Below are 14,580 nucleotides of genomic sequence, written 5' to 3'. Positions count from 1 at the left end.
TTTCAGTTCAAAAAGAAAAAAAATGAGTACGCCCTAATTAATAATATATTCTCATCTCTGGAAGGATGCTTTTTTATTGTAATCATATATACAGTGAATTAAGAGATGAGAATACCCCCCAAACTAGTATTCTCTCTGTGTAAATGGCCATCTGTAGGAAATAACAATAAGAACCGACTCTCTTTTTCTCTTTCAGTAATATTTTTGTGGTCTCTTAATGAGGAGGTTTAGCAGAATGTCCACATTTATGCCACCAGTTGGTCCAAAGGCCAAGTATCTTCACTAAGCAGCACCTGTACATTTCTATTCTATAGATGTTGACAGTGATGGAGACTAAAAGCTAAAACCTTGGTATCCTGGCATGTAGAGCCATAAACGGAACAGTTCAACTTTGATTTTTATCTCTTGAAAATGAAGGAGTTGAGAGGGATTGCTGAATCACAGTGACGACTGGATCTTTTGGCCGACCCTGTGAAATTGTACATCACTCACTTTCGCTTGAGTACTTGACTGCTAACCATATATGTTCAGCAGGACATGAATGTTAATATTTTAACACTTCATATTTACACAGGCATCATTCAAGCTAAGTCACAGCTGTCAGCTCAGCTTCTAATGTCTAGTCAAATTTGCACTGCATTGCCTACTATCGTGGTTTAAACCTTAATTAATGAATATTTTGTTATGTATTTTTGTACTAAATTTGAAATCAGAGGAGAATATTAAGCTGAAGTGCTGATGCTCTTTTGTTGAGTTGATGGCAGTCATTTGGAGCACATTAAAACAATTTGAGTAGAGATTATGGTTAAGCTTGAGGGACTCTGCATTTATCTAAAATTTTTACTTATTAAGGACTACTGTAGGGTTGGGTGTTAATATATGCCATTTGTCTGACTCTATAGATGTTCCTAGACTGTTTAGGTAGCAATCCCTTTAATGTTTCCTGCTGTATAAGGACATCCCACGTAATGCTGACAAAAACAGGACTGCTTTATGGCAATATTGGATTTTACACTACAGGAGTTCATCAATGTGATTAAGTGTCTTCATTTGTCAGGCGTTTAGTTCCCTGCCCCTGGGTATTGAACCACTAACCCTCCCTACAATTGATGGCCGACACCCTCTACAACCTGAGCCACAGTCACACACATATAGAAGGTTTTACCTACAGTGCATCCGGAAAGTATTCACAGCTTATTATTAAAAATAAAAAACGAAAAAAAAAGCACATGTACATAAGTATTCACAGCCTTTGCCATGACACTCAAAACTGAGCTCAGGTGCATCCTGTTTCCGCTGATCATCCTTCAGATGTTTCTGCAACTTGATTGGAGTCCATCTGTGGTACATTCAGTTGACAGGACATGATTTGGAAAGGCACACACCTGTCTATATAAGGTCCCATAGTTGATAGTGCATGTCAGAGCACAAACCAAGCCCTGAAGTCCAAAGAATTGTCTGTAGACCTCTGAGACAGGATTGTATCGAGGCACAGATCTGGGGAAGGGTACAGAAACATTTCTGTAGCATTGAAGGTCCCAATGAGCACAGTGGCCTCCATCATCCGAAAATGGAAGAAGTTTGGAAGCGATCGGGGCAGAAGGGCCTTAGTCAGGGAGGTGACCAAGAACCCGATGGCCACTCTGACAGTGCTCCAGCGTTGCTCTGTGGAGAGAGGAGAACCATCCAGAAGGACAACCATTTCTGCAGCACTCCACCAATCAGGCCTGTATGGTAGAGGGGTCAGACGGAAGCCACTCCTCAGTAAAAGGCACATGACAGCCCGCCTGGAGTTTGCCAAAAGGCACCTGAAGGACTCTCAGACCATGAGAAACAAAATTCTCTGGTCTGATGAAACAAAGATTGAACTCTTTGGTCTGAATGCCAAGCATCATGTCTGGAGGAAACCAGGCCAATACCATCCCTACAGTGAAGCATGGTGGTGGCAGCATCAGGCTGTGGGGATGTTTTTCAGCAGCAGGAACTGGGAGACTAGTCAGGATCGAGGGAAAGATGAATGCAGCAATGTACAGAGACATCCTTGATGATAACCTGCTCCAGAGCGCTCTGGACCACGGACTGGGACGAAGGTTCATCTTCCAACAGGACAACGACCCTAAGCACACAGCCAAGATAACAAAGGAGTGGCTTCGGGACCACTCTGTGAATGTCCTTGAGTGGCCCAGCCAGAGCCCAGACTTGAACCCGATTGAACATCTCTGGAGAGATCTGAAAACAGCTGTGCACCGACGCTCCCCATCCAACCTGATGGAGCTTGAGAGGTTCTGCAAAGAAGAATGGGAGAACCTGCCCAAAAATAGGTGTGCCAAGCTTGTAGCATCATATTCAAAAAGACTTGAGGCTGTAATTGCTGCCAAAGGTGCTTCAACAAAGTATTGAGCAAAGGATGTGAATACTTATGTACATGTGATTTATTTTGTTTTTTTTATTTTTAATATATTTGCAAAAATTTCAAGCAAACTTTTTTTCACTTTGTCATTATGGGGTATTGTGTGTATAATTTTGAGGTAAAAAATGAATTTAATCCATGTTGGAATAAGGCTGTAACATAACAAAATGTGGAAGAAGTGAAGCGCTGTGAATACTTTCCGGATGCACTGTATATTGGCCTTACCTTGATTTTTGAAATGTTTGCCTAGTTAAAATGATCTTTATAAGACAAGACAATATAGTGAACAGTCATGATAAATTTGCATTTGAGAAAAAAAAAAAAAAAAAAAAAAAAAAAAATAATAATAATAATAATAACAGAAATAACAGTTAACACCAGCTGACAGTTGAAGGTGCTTTCTTGAACCTGTAGGGGGAAGCCTTGACACAAAAAAGTTGCCTACTCTGTCACCGAAAAGCTTATTAAATAATCAGTGTGTGCGGTCATGTCAGTCAGCTTGTTTGTATGTAGAATATGTGAAATTATTAAAGTATGCTCTCAAAGCCCAATTAAATTCTAATCTAAACTACCAAGTTAAAATAGCGTACAAATTAAAAAAAAACACCAGTATCTGTGCAACAGTCATCATCTTTTCTCTGTAACACAGTGATATGACTGTGCTGTTACTATCCTGATGTTCATCTCCTTTAGCAAATTAAGTGTATCTAATAGATAAAATCAATTATACATCGTAGAGCATGGTAAGAAAACCTAAGATTAACCATAAAAAAGATGGGTTTAGATGTACCACATGTCCATTTGTGCTACCTTGCATTTGATATTAGATTCCCCCCGGGATGTGAACAGGAAAGGTGCAAAGGCTCCTGGGATGTGGTTGGAGGAATACCTTCTAAGTCAATTTATCTATCATCATTGTTGCTTTGTCTCTTTCTTCAACAAAATTCAATAATAATGTCTTACAATTTTCAAGTGACATTGTTAAAAGACTGTTTTAGGATCATTACAATATGTACTGCCCCACCCCACCATACAGATTGTATTCAGAAGTTATTCATGCCATTTACCAAACCAAACAAAACTTGAAGGTAAGCCAAAATGCTGTGTTTCTTCAAATTTGAAAGAAATTATAAAGGCAAACACTAAAAAGAGTTTTTTTTAGAAACTAGTGGTGTTATGAATATTATTTTTCTGGATGAAAGTAGGACCTTTGAGGTACAGTTCATGAGGTGATTTAAAGAGGCACTTTAGTAATTTAGTATTGCATTTCCAAAGAGTTGGACATGAAAAAGGCAGATTTTAAAAATACTATCTAAATATCTAAATTGAAGCAGTAGAAGCCAAAATATCTTAGGTCTAACTCTAAAAATACTCTAAAATACTGGATCCTAAACTTGTCATATTGTAATGTAAAAATGTCTATCATTAGTCCATCTCTGTCTGCTAAATCCTCTTTTCAAAGTTCCTGCAGAGCCACAAAAGACATTATACAACTATTTTCAGTGACTAAGTTGTACTCATGATTCATAAACTGACACTGACATGTTAAATCAGTGGTGTGCCCATTTAAAAAAAGACAGGATATGTAGCCCTAATCTCAGTCCACGACGGCATATTTTGCTATTAGAAAAAACTACAATTAGTATAAACGAAATTATTAAAGAACTTTATTAGAAGCTCTTGTTAAATTTCAATAGTGGTCAACAAACATAAAACAATACATTTGCTCTGAGAGGATAACAGTAAAAGATCAGCTGTGAGCCTGTAAGGATCCTTTCAGTAGGGGGCAGCAAAGGCTGGCTTAAAAAAGGTAACAGTCTTTAAATGTAAACAGCATGTCTGTAAATACTGTACGCTATAAATTCTCATACTTACATGATTCTTGATTAATAAATATGAATGCTGGAGCCATCTCCAAAGACCAATACAGCACTAGTCTCAGTTACACACATATGATATGCAGCATCTTGGTGGTTTCAGGGCATATGGCTGGTCTGTTCGTAATTTCTTTCTTAAGTTCAAAGCAATCCTGAGGATCCTGTTATTAGGGACCGCATGTTAATGTTCCCCTTTTGCACTCCAGCGTGCACACACAAGTATCCAATTTTTCAAGCATGTGCTGAAAGAGCACTTATTTAAGTACAAGTCATGAGTATTTATTACAAATGTAAATCAGATATCCTCTGTGCATTAGCAGGACTTGAAAAAAACTGTTGATTTGGGCATGAGGCCCACATATGGTGCAAAGCCGTTCTCCAAAAACAAGCTACATAAAATATCCAACATTCCCAGCATGCCCTTCTCTGTATATGCAATACACAACCAAAGAAATATCTTTATCTTAAGCTTGCATCCATAAACTGAAGCATTATACATTGACTACAGGTGTAAACCAGAAGAGACTATAGAAAGGGAAAAGCTGATAGTCCTCTGTGTTGCAGGTTGCAGCAGTCAACGTGTAGCCATATTGTCCCAGACCACTCATAAGTGTCTATGGCTTCCACATGAGTGAGTGCTCAGTAAGCCAAGCCACACATCTCTCCTGGATGATGTCCACAGAGGAGAGAGGCATGGAAAAGAATTATGGATGAAAGTCAGCATTCTTCTCGCCATCGTCCCTCCATGTTTGGTAAGGTGCACTTGCAGTTCAGGGGTGCTATGACTGGTAGCCATATGCTAATGCTTCTAAAGGGCAGAGGGAGAAAACAGAGGATAAGACATTAATATTTATAGACTTAAAAGTCTGGCCATAAGTGTTACATCCTGAATTTCTGTGTATCACAACTTCCTCCAGACAACAAATGGGATTAATGTGGAGGTATTTATTCAGTCCAACATTAACACGGTAGTGTTTCAAGAGTTGGTTCACTATTTTCGCACTTAGTTCTGGTGGTGTCTAGGCATGTGGACAGGTTTTATTCGCCTCCACCCCAAGACAGTGGATTTTCCTAAAAAATTTAATTTTAGGAATAATTGCATCGGTATAAAGTAGATGCACTGAAACTGGTGACATAGTTTTGTTTTGTTTTTTTGATGATTTAAATTGAAACTTTAAAAAGTACAGGGTGATATTTTGGGAAACACTCATATTCACATTTTTTCTGAGACAAGGAGATCAATACCACCCTCCCATCTGTGCATTAAAAAAAAGTTTGACATTTTAGGAAATATACTTATTTGCTGTTTTGCCAAGAGTTAGGTTAGAAGATTGATACCACTGCCATTGTCTGTACACTAAATATGAAGCTAACACCAACAGCCAACTAAAAACTGGAAAGAGGAGCAAGCAGCTTGTCTGACTCTGTCCAAAGCAAAAACCATGAGTGTAAAATCAGCAAATCAAACAGGGGTGATGTGGCGTACTACATGTGTTTCTTGGTTGGGACCAGCAATTTTACAATGGAGGCCAGTGTAGTAAAACAGAAATGTAAAAACAACAAATATGTGGTTTTTAATGGGAGCTACATGGCATAATTATTTCATGACAAACAGTTAATATATCCGTCTGAGCAGCATCTGAAGTGCAATGACCAGGCTCTTTGAAGTCACTTGTTGTTTATTGTCATTCGTCAAGAAACAGTTAGACCACATAATTCCCCTAAAACCACAGATAGTCATTTTTACTTTCTCTTTGTTACATTAATTAGAGTGTTTTAGAGATCCTGGTAGGTGAATCCCTCCAGTTTTTATGCTGACTTAGGCTAATTTCCTCTTGGCTCTGGCTTCTAACTAAGCGTTAAAATTTTGGAAAGACAGGGAACAAGCATATCTCCCAAACTGTCACATTATCCCTCTAAATATTGACCCAACCTTATGTGACATACCCAGTCCCTACTCACCTGACTGAAACTGTGCCGTGCAACACAGTCCCTCTCCCCGCGCTGTCCGGTAAATGGGTGACACGCACACTCTGGCTGATGGGGGTAGGTGTGTGAGGCGCGTTGACAAAGAGTCAGGTGGCAAATAGAGGGAGGAGCGCTGGCCTGGGACAGAGCTTTGCTGTTCCTCCCAGGTGAGCCAGTAGCCCCTCAAACCAGCCACACTGCCCTTCCAGTCGACCTGCACCGAGTCACTGCCGACAGTGGTCAGCTGGAGGTCTGCCAGAGCTGGAGTCACTGGAAATGGACAGTCAGGGTATATTTTAGAAACAGAAGGGCTTTTTAAAGGAGAGGATATGAATGAGAGGTTAAAAAAATTGCCCTTGGCGTAGTCAAACCCGACTGAACCTGCTTGTAATTATCTGAAATCTGAGATGCAAAAAGGACTATGCTGTGTAGGATTAGGATTAGTGTGTGGTAAACGGATCCTTGATTACCACGTTTGACCACATTTTCTTCACACATCTCACCTTCCTGAGTACACACTTTGACAGACATGGCCCTCTCCTTGCCCGAGGCGTGCCGGGCGCTAACGGTGACCAAGTAAGTGGTATCTGGTTGGAGGCCTCTGAGGAGAGTAGAGTTCTGTGTTCTGCCCACTGTGACAGCATGGAGCTTTCCTCTGGGCAGGGCGGAGTATTCGATGTGGTAACTTGTGACCGTCTCTGGCTGAAGAGGACCCCAGCTCACCCGAACGCTGGTTTGTCCCGACTCAGAGACGGTTACCACAGCTGGGCTCAGCACCTCTGGTGTGTGGGGGGACAAAAAAAGAAAAAAACACATTCAGTAAGTAGGAGTAGGAGATATCATGAGGAAAATAAACTACGGATGCAATCCATTAGAATTTTCACACTTCATTTTACAGGTCAGTAATTTATTCATCATTTAGTCATCATCATAAGTCCAGCTTCACAAGTCTTTTCGTCAGTGCACAGCAGGTCAGTTTAACATGCAAAAATGTGAAAATTTGACATGCATACAATTTGACATTTATGAAAATAAATTTTCCAATAATAGGTGAATAACAAAGAAATATTTACTTTGGTATAACTTCAGCTAGTAATACTATAATAATAATAGACCTGTAAAATAAAATGTTGCACTATAAAATGTAAAATAATAGTAAATGATGCAAATGAAAAGTTCTAAGGTGACATCTTCAAACTGTGATTGAATGATTGTGATGTGAATTGATGATCAGCTTCAAGCCACAAAATATTTAGTTCACAATGAAATAAAACAGATAACAGCATTAAATTATTAAATATGAGAGGCTGGTACCAGTGAATGTTTGCCTTTTTGCTTAGACTACACTTAGAGAAGATTTAGTAAATAAGTTAGTATAAACAGCAACTTAAGTGCACAGTTATGGGTTATGAAACAATCTGTAAAGAAGATGTGAGCCAACCTGGCTTTGTTGTGAAGGTGACAGAGAGTGTGTTAAATGCTTGTTCATTGGACTCCGGGGTCAGTGTGGCAGTATAGGTGGTGTCAGGCTTCAGGCCTGTTAGCCTGGCATTGCTGGAGTCGCCAGGTTGGGTGACTCTCTGATATTGACTACCACCGGTGCTCGGACTGGTCCCAGTTCCACTTTCCCCGCTACCTCCCATGCCTCCTGTCAGAACCGGAGCAAAGCGTATCTCGTAGTAGCCCGTCAAACCGGAGAGAACAGGTCGCCACTGGAGCGTGGCAGAGGTGGTCGAGATGTCATGGACGTTGATTCGTTCAGCTCGGATTATCTCTGTTGGAGGCAGGATGAAGAAGAATGAAGTTAGTGTGCGCACACATGGGTCTGTCGGGATTAAAGAACAAGTTATAATTCTGCAAAGAGACAGAGAAAGGACGGTGACAGGGAAGATGACGAGACAGAGTTCTAAAAATGCCTTGGTTTCAGACAGCCACCCACGTAGACAGCCAGACTTGGGTTTCCAAGTGGATTCATAACCCTTACAATAAGACAACTTGAAATAGCCGAGCCAGTGAGGCCCTGCAACAAAATAAGAAATGCCACAGAGTCACTGATATCTGTGATAGGATCATTAGGCACCCAGAAAGGACTGGTGCATAAGCTTTATTTATACTATACATCATGTCTTACAGCTGCAGCATATATTGTGTAGTTGCTGAGATGTCCCTTATGAGTGTTATGCAGGCACCTAATCAGGCCAAAGAAATGGGTAACCCCCTGGTCTATTTATATAAATATGTATATATATATATATCATGTCTGGCATACTGTAGTGTTGGTGGATGCAGCAAGGGAAACTGAATCATTAATCCATTAATAGATCAGCCTATCTCGTTACAGTGACTCTTACACACGCACAAAGACACGCTCAGTGTCCCGGTTTCCTATTTAGTTTCACTGTCTTCAGGAGCATGTGTGGAATTAGGAGGCACAGAGATATGTAATACATCTATGTATGAGTGGAAGCTGTCTAAATGAAGGGCGTTTGTCAAAGCTGCTGAAATATATGGGTAACACACTTTTAGCCTGGCTGTGTTGCTCCCTCGTGGGCTTTTAAAGAGATAGTCTGGTCATATCATACAAACTTTTCTCACTAGACGGTATCTAGATGTGCATATAGGTTTGTTGCCATGTCTTCCACCATCCTGACACAATGGAGATTAATTGAGTTTTGTTTGTTCTGCTCAAAACGTATAAAAATCAATGTAAAAAATGTGAAAAGCAATGTCCTAGCATGGTTCACTGTGAGGTTTGTGGATCATCCAATGTAACCAAGGGTTGCTTGTGGAAACAACTGTTGTTTTTTTTTTCAAAGCCCCAACCAAGATACTCAGCGGAATATATTGTGATGAACTTGGCAGAACTTTGATTTGACACATTAATATTTACTTAGAGCCATGCTAAAATGTCAGGTGATGATTTTCTTTTGGTTTGTGAGTATGACAAACAGCTTTCACAATACACATAGTCATGTGATAAATTGTTGGACAAAGCTTTAAAGGAGCTATTTGTGAGTTTCGGTATTGCTACATAGCCAATCCCAGCTGACATTGGGCGAGGTCTATCACAGAGCTGAAAAATATAGCAACAAACAACCATTCACACTCACATTCACACTTAGGGCAATTTAGAATCTCCAACCTAATGTGCATGTCTTTGGACTGTGGGCGGAAGCTGGAGAACCCATAGAGACCCCACGCAGACACAGGGAGAACATACAAACTCCACACAGAAAGGCCACAAGCCCGGGGTTCAAACCCAGAACCTTCTTGCTGTGAGGTGACCACCATTGCACCCCTTGAAATTAACAATTATGTCTTCAAATTAAATTCAAAATGAACTTAAGAATAGTTAAAAGTATTACTTTTGTCATTCCATTTCACTATTTTAACATAGTTTTTATTGAAGCAGATGACAAATGTAATGTCAATGCTTTTATTTAAACACATGTACGCAGCCTGTATGTAAGCATGAGGCTTTTGAGGCTATTATTATCATTAATCACTGAAAAATCAATAGTTATTTTGGTGGCACTCCCCAGGCTCGATACCTGAAACCTCAAAAATCACCCGTACTGTACTCACCAATGATGGCATCCCGCAGGTCCTCCGTGATGATGCTCATATCATCAATGTCCACAAAGTACAGGTGGTTCTCCACAGGTGGGCTCACCACCTGCCTCAACACTTGATAGTTGCCATGCCCAGTGGAGACCACCAGCACAGCCACGCCCTCCTCCTGCAGCTCAGTCATTGGTCCAATCACATCCCCTGGTTTTACTCCATCTGTCAACCACACCAGTACTCTTGGGAGCCCCTCCCGGGCACTGCCCGTTGTTCCAGGTCTTAGCACCCTCTCCTTCGCCATTCTCAGTGCCTCCACAGTGTTGGTATCCCCCCTGAGAGGTTTGGTATTACTCAAAGCCCCCTGGAGGCCTCTTTGGGTGTTAAAGGTGTCAAAGCCAAACTCAAGGCGTGGTTGGGTGCCCACCTGCAGAAGTCCTACCCTCACCTGGTCCTCTCCCAAAGAGAAGGGGAGGAGGAGCTCAGACAGGAAGGAGAGCATGCGGGAGTGCTCGTAGGATGACACGCTCCCCGAGGAATCCAACAAGAAGAGGACATCACCCTCGCAGCAGTTCAGCACTGTGGAGAAAATACAGTCATTAATGTGCAAATCAAATAGTGAAAAGGAGTTAACTTTTGATGTGAGAGCTGTCATTCCTTTCATACTCCCACAATTTTTTCCACAGGTCTTCCCTCCTGCTTCACTTACACACACATTTGGAAACTCCCTCCCTTTCTCCATCCACCTTCTTGGAACAACACAGTCTCACAATCGCACAACCTTTAAAGGGGTCAGTGTCAACATGAAAGCAGCAGAAACTCAGAAGCAAGTGAGAAGAAAGTAATTACAGTTAAGATAAGAAGAAATCAAAACACCCAGAGGAAGTACAAACTGATGCTGGACTCATGGTAACTTCAGAAGTGGATGATAAAAGGCAGTCGTGCAGTGAGCCACGGAATGTTTTCCGCCCAGATTTTCCAGATTTCGTAACAGAAGCAAAGTTAAAAGTGAATGTCCTGAGTGAAGGACAGGAGGGTGGGAAAACAGTAGCTGCTGGGTATTAGTGGTAGGGAGAGAAAGGAGGTGAAAGGAGGTGGGACAAGGGAAAATGAAAGGCGTTAAAAGGAGAGGAGTGAGGCTCAGGGGGGTGTAGTGGCAGTTCCATGTGAGAGACGAAGAGGAATGTTGGATGGCCATATACAGAGCAGAGAAAGTGAGCAGAGAAGGAAAGAAGCAGTAGCAACAGATGGAATCTGAAAGCAACGCTTAATGGCAGACCTTCAGATTGTGAAGTCATACAAGAAAAAACACTCTGCTCAAATCTCAGAGCAAGGCTGAAGGAGAAAAGAGAAATAAACACATAAGAGTGAGAGATGACTCTGATTTAGTAAAACTGCAACGACTGTGCAGGCTCCAACTCGAACACCTTCACACCTATGGACACTCTTATTTTCTTTGGATGCCTCTTTTTTTTAATATTGGAATGTTTAACACATCAGATGAGGTGTTGATAAGACTCAGGGGTGTTGAAACCTGAGAAAGCAGTGAGGCATGTATATACACTCACAAATCAAACATGCACATACACATGCCGATGTGCACACTTGCTGCCTTTCTCTCCATCAACCTAAAGAATTCCTTACATCTCTCTTGTTGTTTGGACTTTGGAGCACTGGGGGGGGGGGGGGGCTGCTGCGTATCACAGCCCTCTATCATCGCCTTTGTGCAGGTATATCTTTATCTGAAAACCATATGCTGAGGTCTGGAGAGAGCCGCTCCATTGTGTTTAAATGTAGCCTGTTGTTATCGTATAGACACGATAAATCTGATTTACTGGTGAGTATGAGCACTTGAGTGATGTGATGGTGGAAGAATGAGGTGTAAAACAGTGAAACCTACAGGAGCAGAGCAGGTCTCGCAACCTGGAGAACACATGGGTACATTACTGTGTGAGCAACACTGGCTTTGTGCTGAGGATATTCAGAAATGTAGTATAATTCTAATAATACTTATCACCAATACATGGGAAAAATGTATCTTCTTTTTTCTGTGGGTGTAGGTTGCAGGGATAAGGTATTTATTAAACAAGGATGACAGCAATAACAGCAAGCACTTATAAAAGGCCAAATAACTGTAATCTAAGTTGGTTGGGTCTCATCAGGTCCCTATTAATGGAAGTAGCAAAGTGACAGCATCTCACTCACGACTATGTTAACAGTCATAAAGATCTATCTGCTCACACTGACAGCAGACTCGCCGGTGTCACCAGCACCAAGTTTAGCCTGTTAGACACTTCACGCTCATGAGTTTTTTTCACAGCATGCAAAGGCATCGCTATGATAACAGCTGAAGGCATTTGTTTTGTTACTTTAGTGATAAAAACTGATCTGAGGTCAGTGATCAGACCCGACGGCAATTACAGATGTGTATCAGTATCAAAACCAGCCTATAAACTCTCTGAGGGGTGTCTCAGTGTCAGGCAATCTCTAAAATGAGATTTTTTTATCATACATACGACAGATCAGAGCTTTAATTAACGCACTGTTTTCTTTTATCAATGCATTAAAAAAAAATGAATTAAATAATAATTAAAAATGAACTTTTTTCCCAGTTGATCTGAAGACTGTTTTGTCTGCCCCTGTAAGACCAAGAGATTTCATCAACTGACAATATCTGAGAATTCAGCCCCCACCCCCCTTTTTTTTTTTTGTTTTCTGTTTTGGCTTTGTATGGGGAGCATCTGAAGACTTCTGCTGGATGCCTGGGTGGTCCCTGTGTGTCTCCTGGTTTTGGGAATCACTGCTCCAGGCTGTGATATTTCATCAACTGACAATTCAATACCTGGAGTGGTGCCACTTCACTGAAAACACTGGTGTAATGTCAACCACACCCTGATCTACCCTGAACCCAGACAGCCCCTCCACCTCCTGCAGCAGCATCAGCTCCTAATGGAAAAGTCATTGCATCTCACGTTATGTGCCACCAATGTCTTCAATCTCATTTTACATTGACAGTGGAAAACTTGTGTAATGGCTGGTGATTCTAGATAGTTCTTAGCCCACCATAACACGATTTTAAAAGTGATTATTCGTCCTGAAAATACAGATATTAATTTAACTTGTTTTGTTTTTTCTTGCAGTCATGGCCTCCAAAATGATTTCTATATTAAAAAAAAAAAAAAAAAAAAAAACTTTATCAAATTTGGATTCCGTAGAATAAACAGGGACCATATATCCATGTGAGGGAGCTTACCTCCTTCAGGTGCGGAGTTCTGTGCAGCCGACGGCCGCGGAAGCAAACACAACAGAGTCAGTGTCAACAACGTGTGCCTCTCCATCCCTGTGTTCAGGAATTATTTCCACCGAAACAAACTGTAACACAAATGTTGCGGGTGTTTGAGTCAACCATATATCCACCGCAGCCCGGAGGTGCGCACTCCCAGTCAGCAAACCACAGTCAGAAGCATAATTTAGAAGACATCGCACATAACGTCCGGTTTCCTATTTCACTTCTTCTCTTTCTTCTTCGCTGAACATGATCGACCAGGCGGTAACTGGAGACTCGGGAAGTTAAACTTGAACTAAACTCAGAGCTTCAGCGCGTAAAGTGTGAACGCTCCTCGCCGACGCGGCTGCGCTCTGTTCGCGCTCCCGAAACCAGCGTCAAGCCAATGAGAGGCTCACTTCAGAAAGCTTTCAAAATAAAACTCTCATTTCTTTAGGTTAATTTATTTCCTAAAAAAAAAAAAAAAAAAAAAAAAAAAAGACTTAGTTGTTGCAACAAAAAGACAACAGTTTTGTAACTTATGCCTTTATGTTCTCGATTAAATAGGGATTTAGTTAGGGGTGGTAGGCTATTTAGAACCTTTACAAAATAAAGTACGTAAAAAGTGAAATACCACAATGTGAACAGTTAAAAAATAAAAAATAAAAGTCCTGCGTTCAAAATTTTACTTAAATAAATGTACAGAAGAATTATTTTTAAATAGCCTATCATTAAAAGACAAGTGCTTTGTTATATCATATATATTAGGCTTTATTATTAAATATATATTATCATCATTGTTTTAACATGTGAGCAGGAGTTTAATGTTGTTACTGATTTCATGATGGAGCCAGTTTTAAATGGTTATATTACAATGCATATTATATTGGATCACTTGTTTTGTTTGAAAAATATTAATATGCAAAGTAACTATAGCTGACAAATGCTGTGGAGAGGAAATTTGGACTTAAGCACAGTGTGTGATGAAGTGTAGTTAATTTCCATTACTGTGTTCAATAGATGTCAACAGATTTGAGATGTAGCTGTGAATGTAGGGACAGCAACAGCTCAGTGTATATATAGGATTCCTCTAATAAACACTTAGTAGTATCACATTGACAAAAATAGATGCTCATTATTGTAGCTGATAAGTGGCAAAACTGTTCTTAAAACATGTAACAAAACACAAAACAGTCAGACAAAGCCACTGGTGATGTCACTGACAAAAAGAAATCTTTATTTTGAAGGTAAAGTGACTATAACTTCCCTCAAGCTACTTCTGTTTTGCCTGACCTGACACATCTCACTGTCTTGTGTACCTCCTCCCTTCTCTCTTCAGTCTCCCCAGTAACTCAGAATAGTAAATGGGGCTGTGTTCTCCATCAAGGCCTCAACTCTTTGAATTGGAGCCAAAATTAGATTTATGCCTTCAGGTTACCCTATTACCAGGAATATAAATGGAGAACCCATGAAAAACTCACTTTACCTTTGCGCTG

At 40.7% G+C, this 14,580-nt stretch overlaps 1 protein-coding gene across 1 annotated transcript; it reads right to left on the bottom strand.

Annotated features, from left to right (window-relative positions):
- Window positions 1–4,055: 4,055 nt before the first annotated feature.
- Window positions 4,056–13,402, bottom strand: vwa1 (von Willebrand factor A domain containing 1). Its single transcript, XM_071475445.1, has 6 exons — window positions 13,073–13,402; window positions 9,841–10,398; window positions 7,697–8,029; window positions 6,759–7,034; window positions 6,250–6,525; window positions 4,056–5,095 (listed from the first exon to the last, which is right to left on the bottom strand). The coding sequence occupies exons 1-6, from the start codon at window positions 13,155–13,157 to the stop codon at window positions 5,067–5,069; spliced, it is 1,557 nt and encodes a 518-aa protein (XP_071331546.1). The 5' UTR covers window positions 13,158–13,402; the 3' UTR covers window positions 4,056–5,066.
- Window positions 13,403–14,580: the final 1,178 nt, after the last annotated feature.

Source organism: Trachinotus anak, unplaced genomic scaffold (genome assembly GCF_046630095.1).
Source record: "Trachinotus anak isolate AG129_WGS33_773 ecotype Australia unplaced genomic scaffold, CSIRO_AGI_Tana_v1 ptg000004l, whole genome shotgun sequence".
NCBI classification, from domain to species: domain Eukaryota; kingdom Metazoa; phylum Chordata; class Actinopteri; order Carangiformes; family Carangidae; genus Trachinotus; species Trachinotus anak.
Note: the sequence above shows the minus strand (reverse complement) of the source record. Positions and strands in the feature narration are given on the sequence as shown.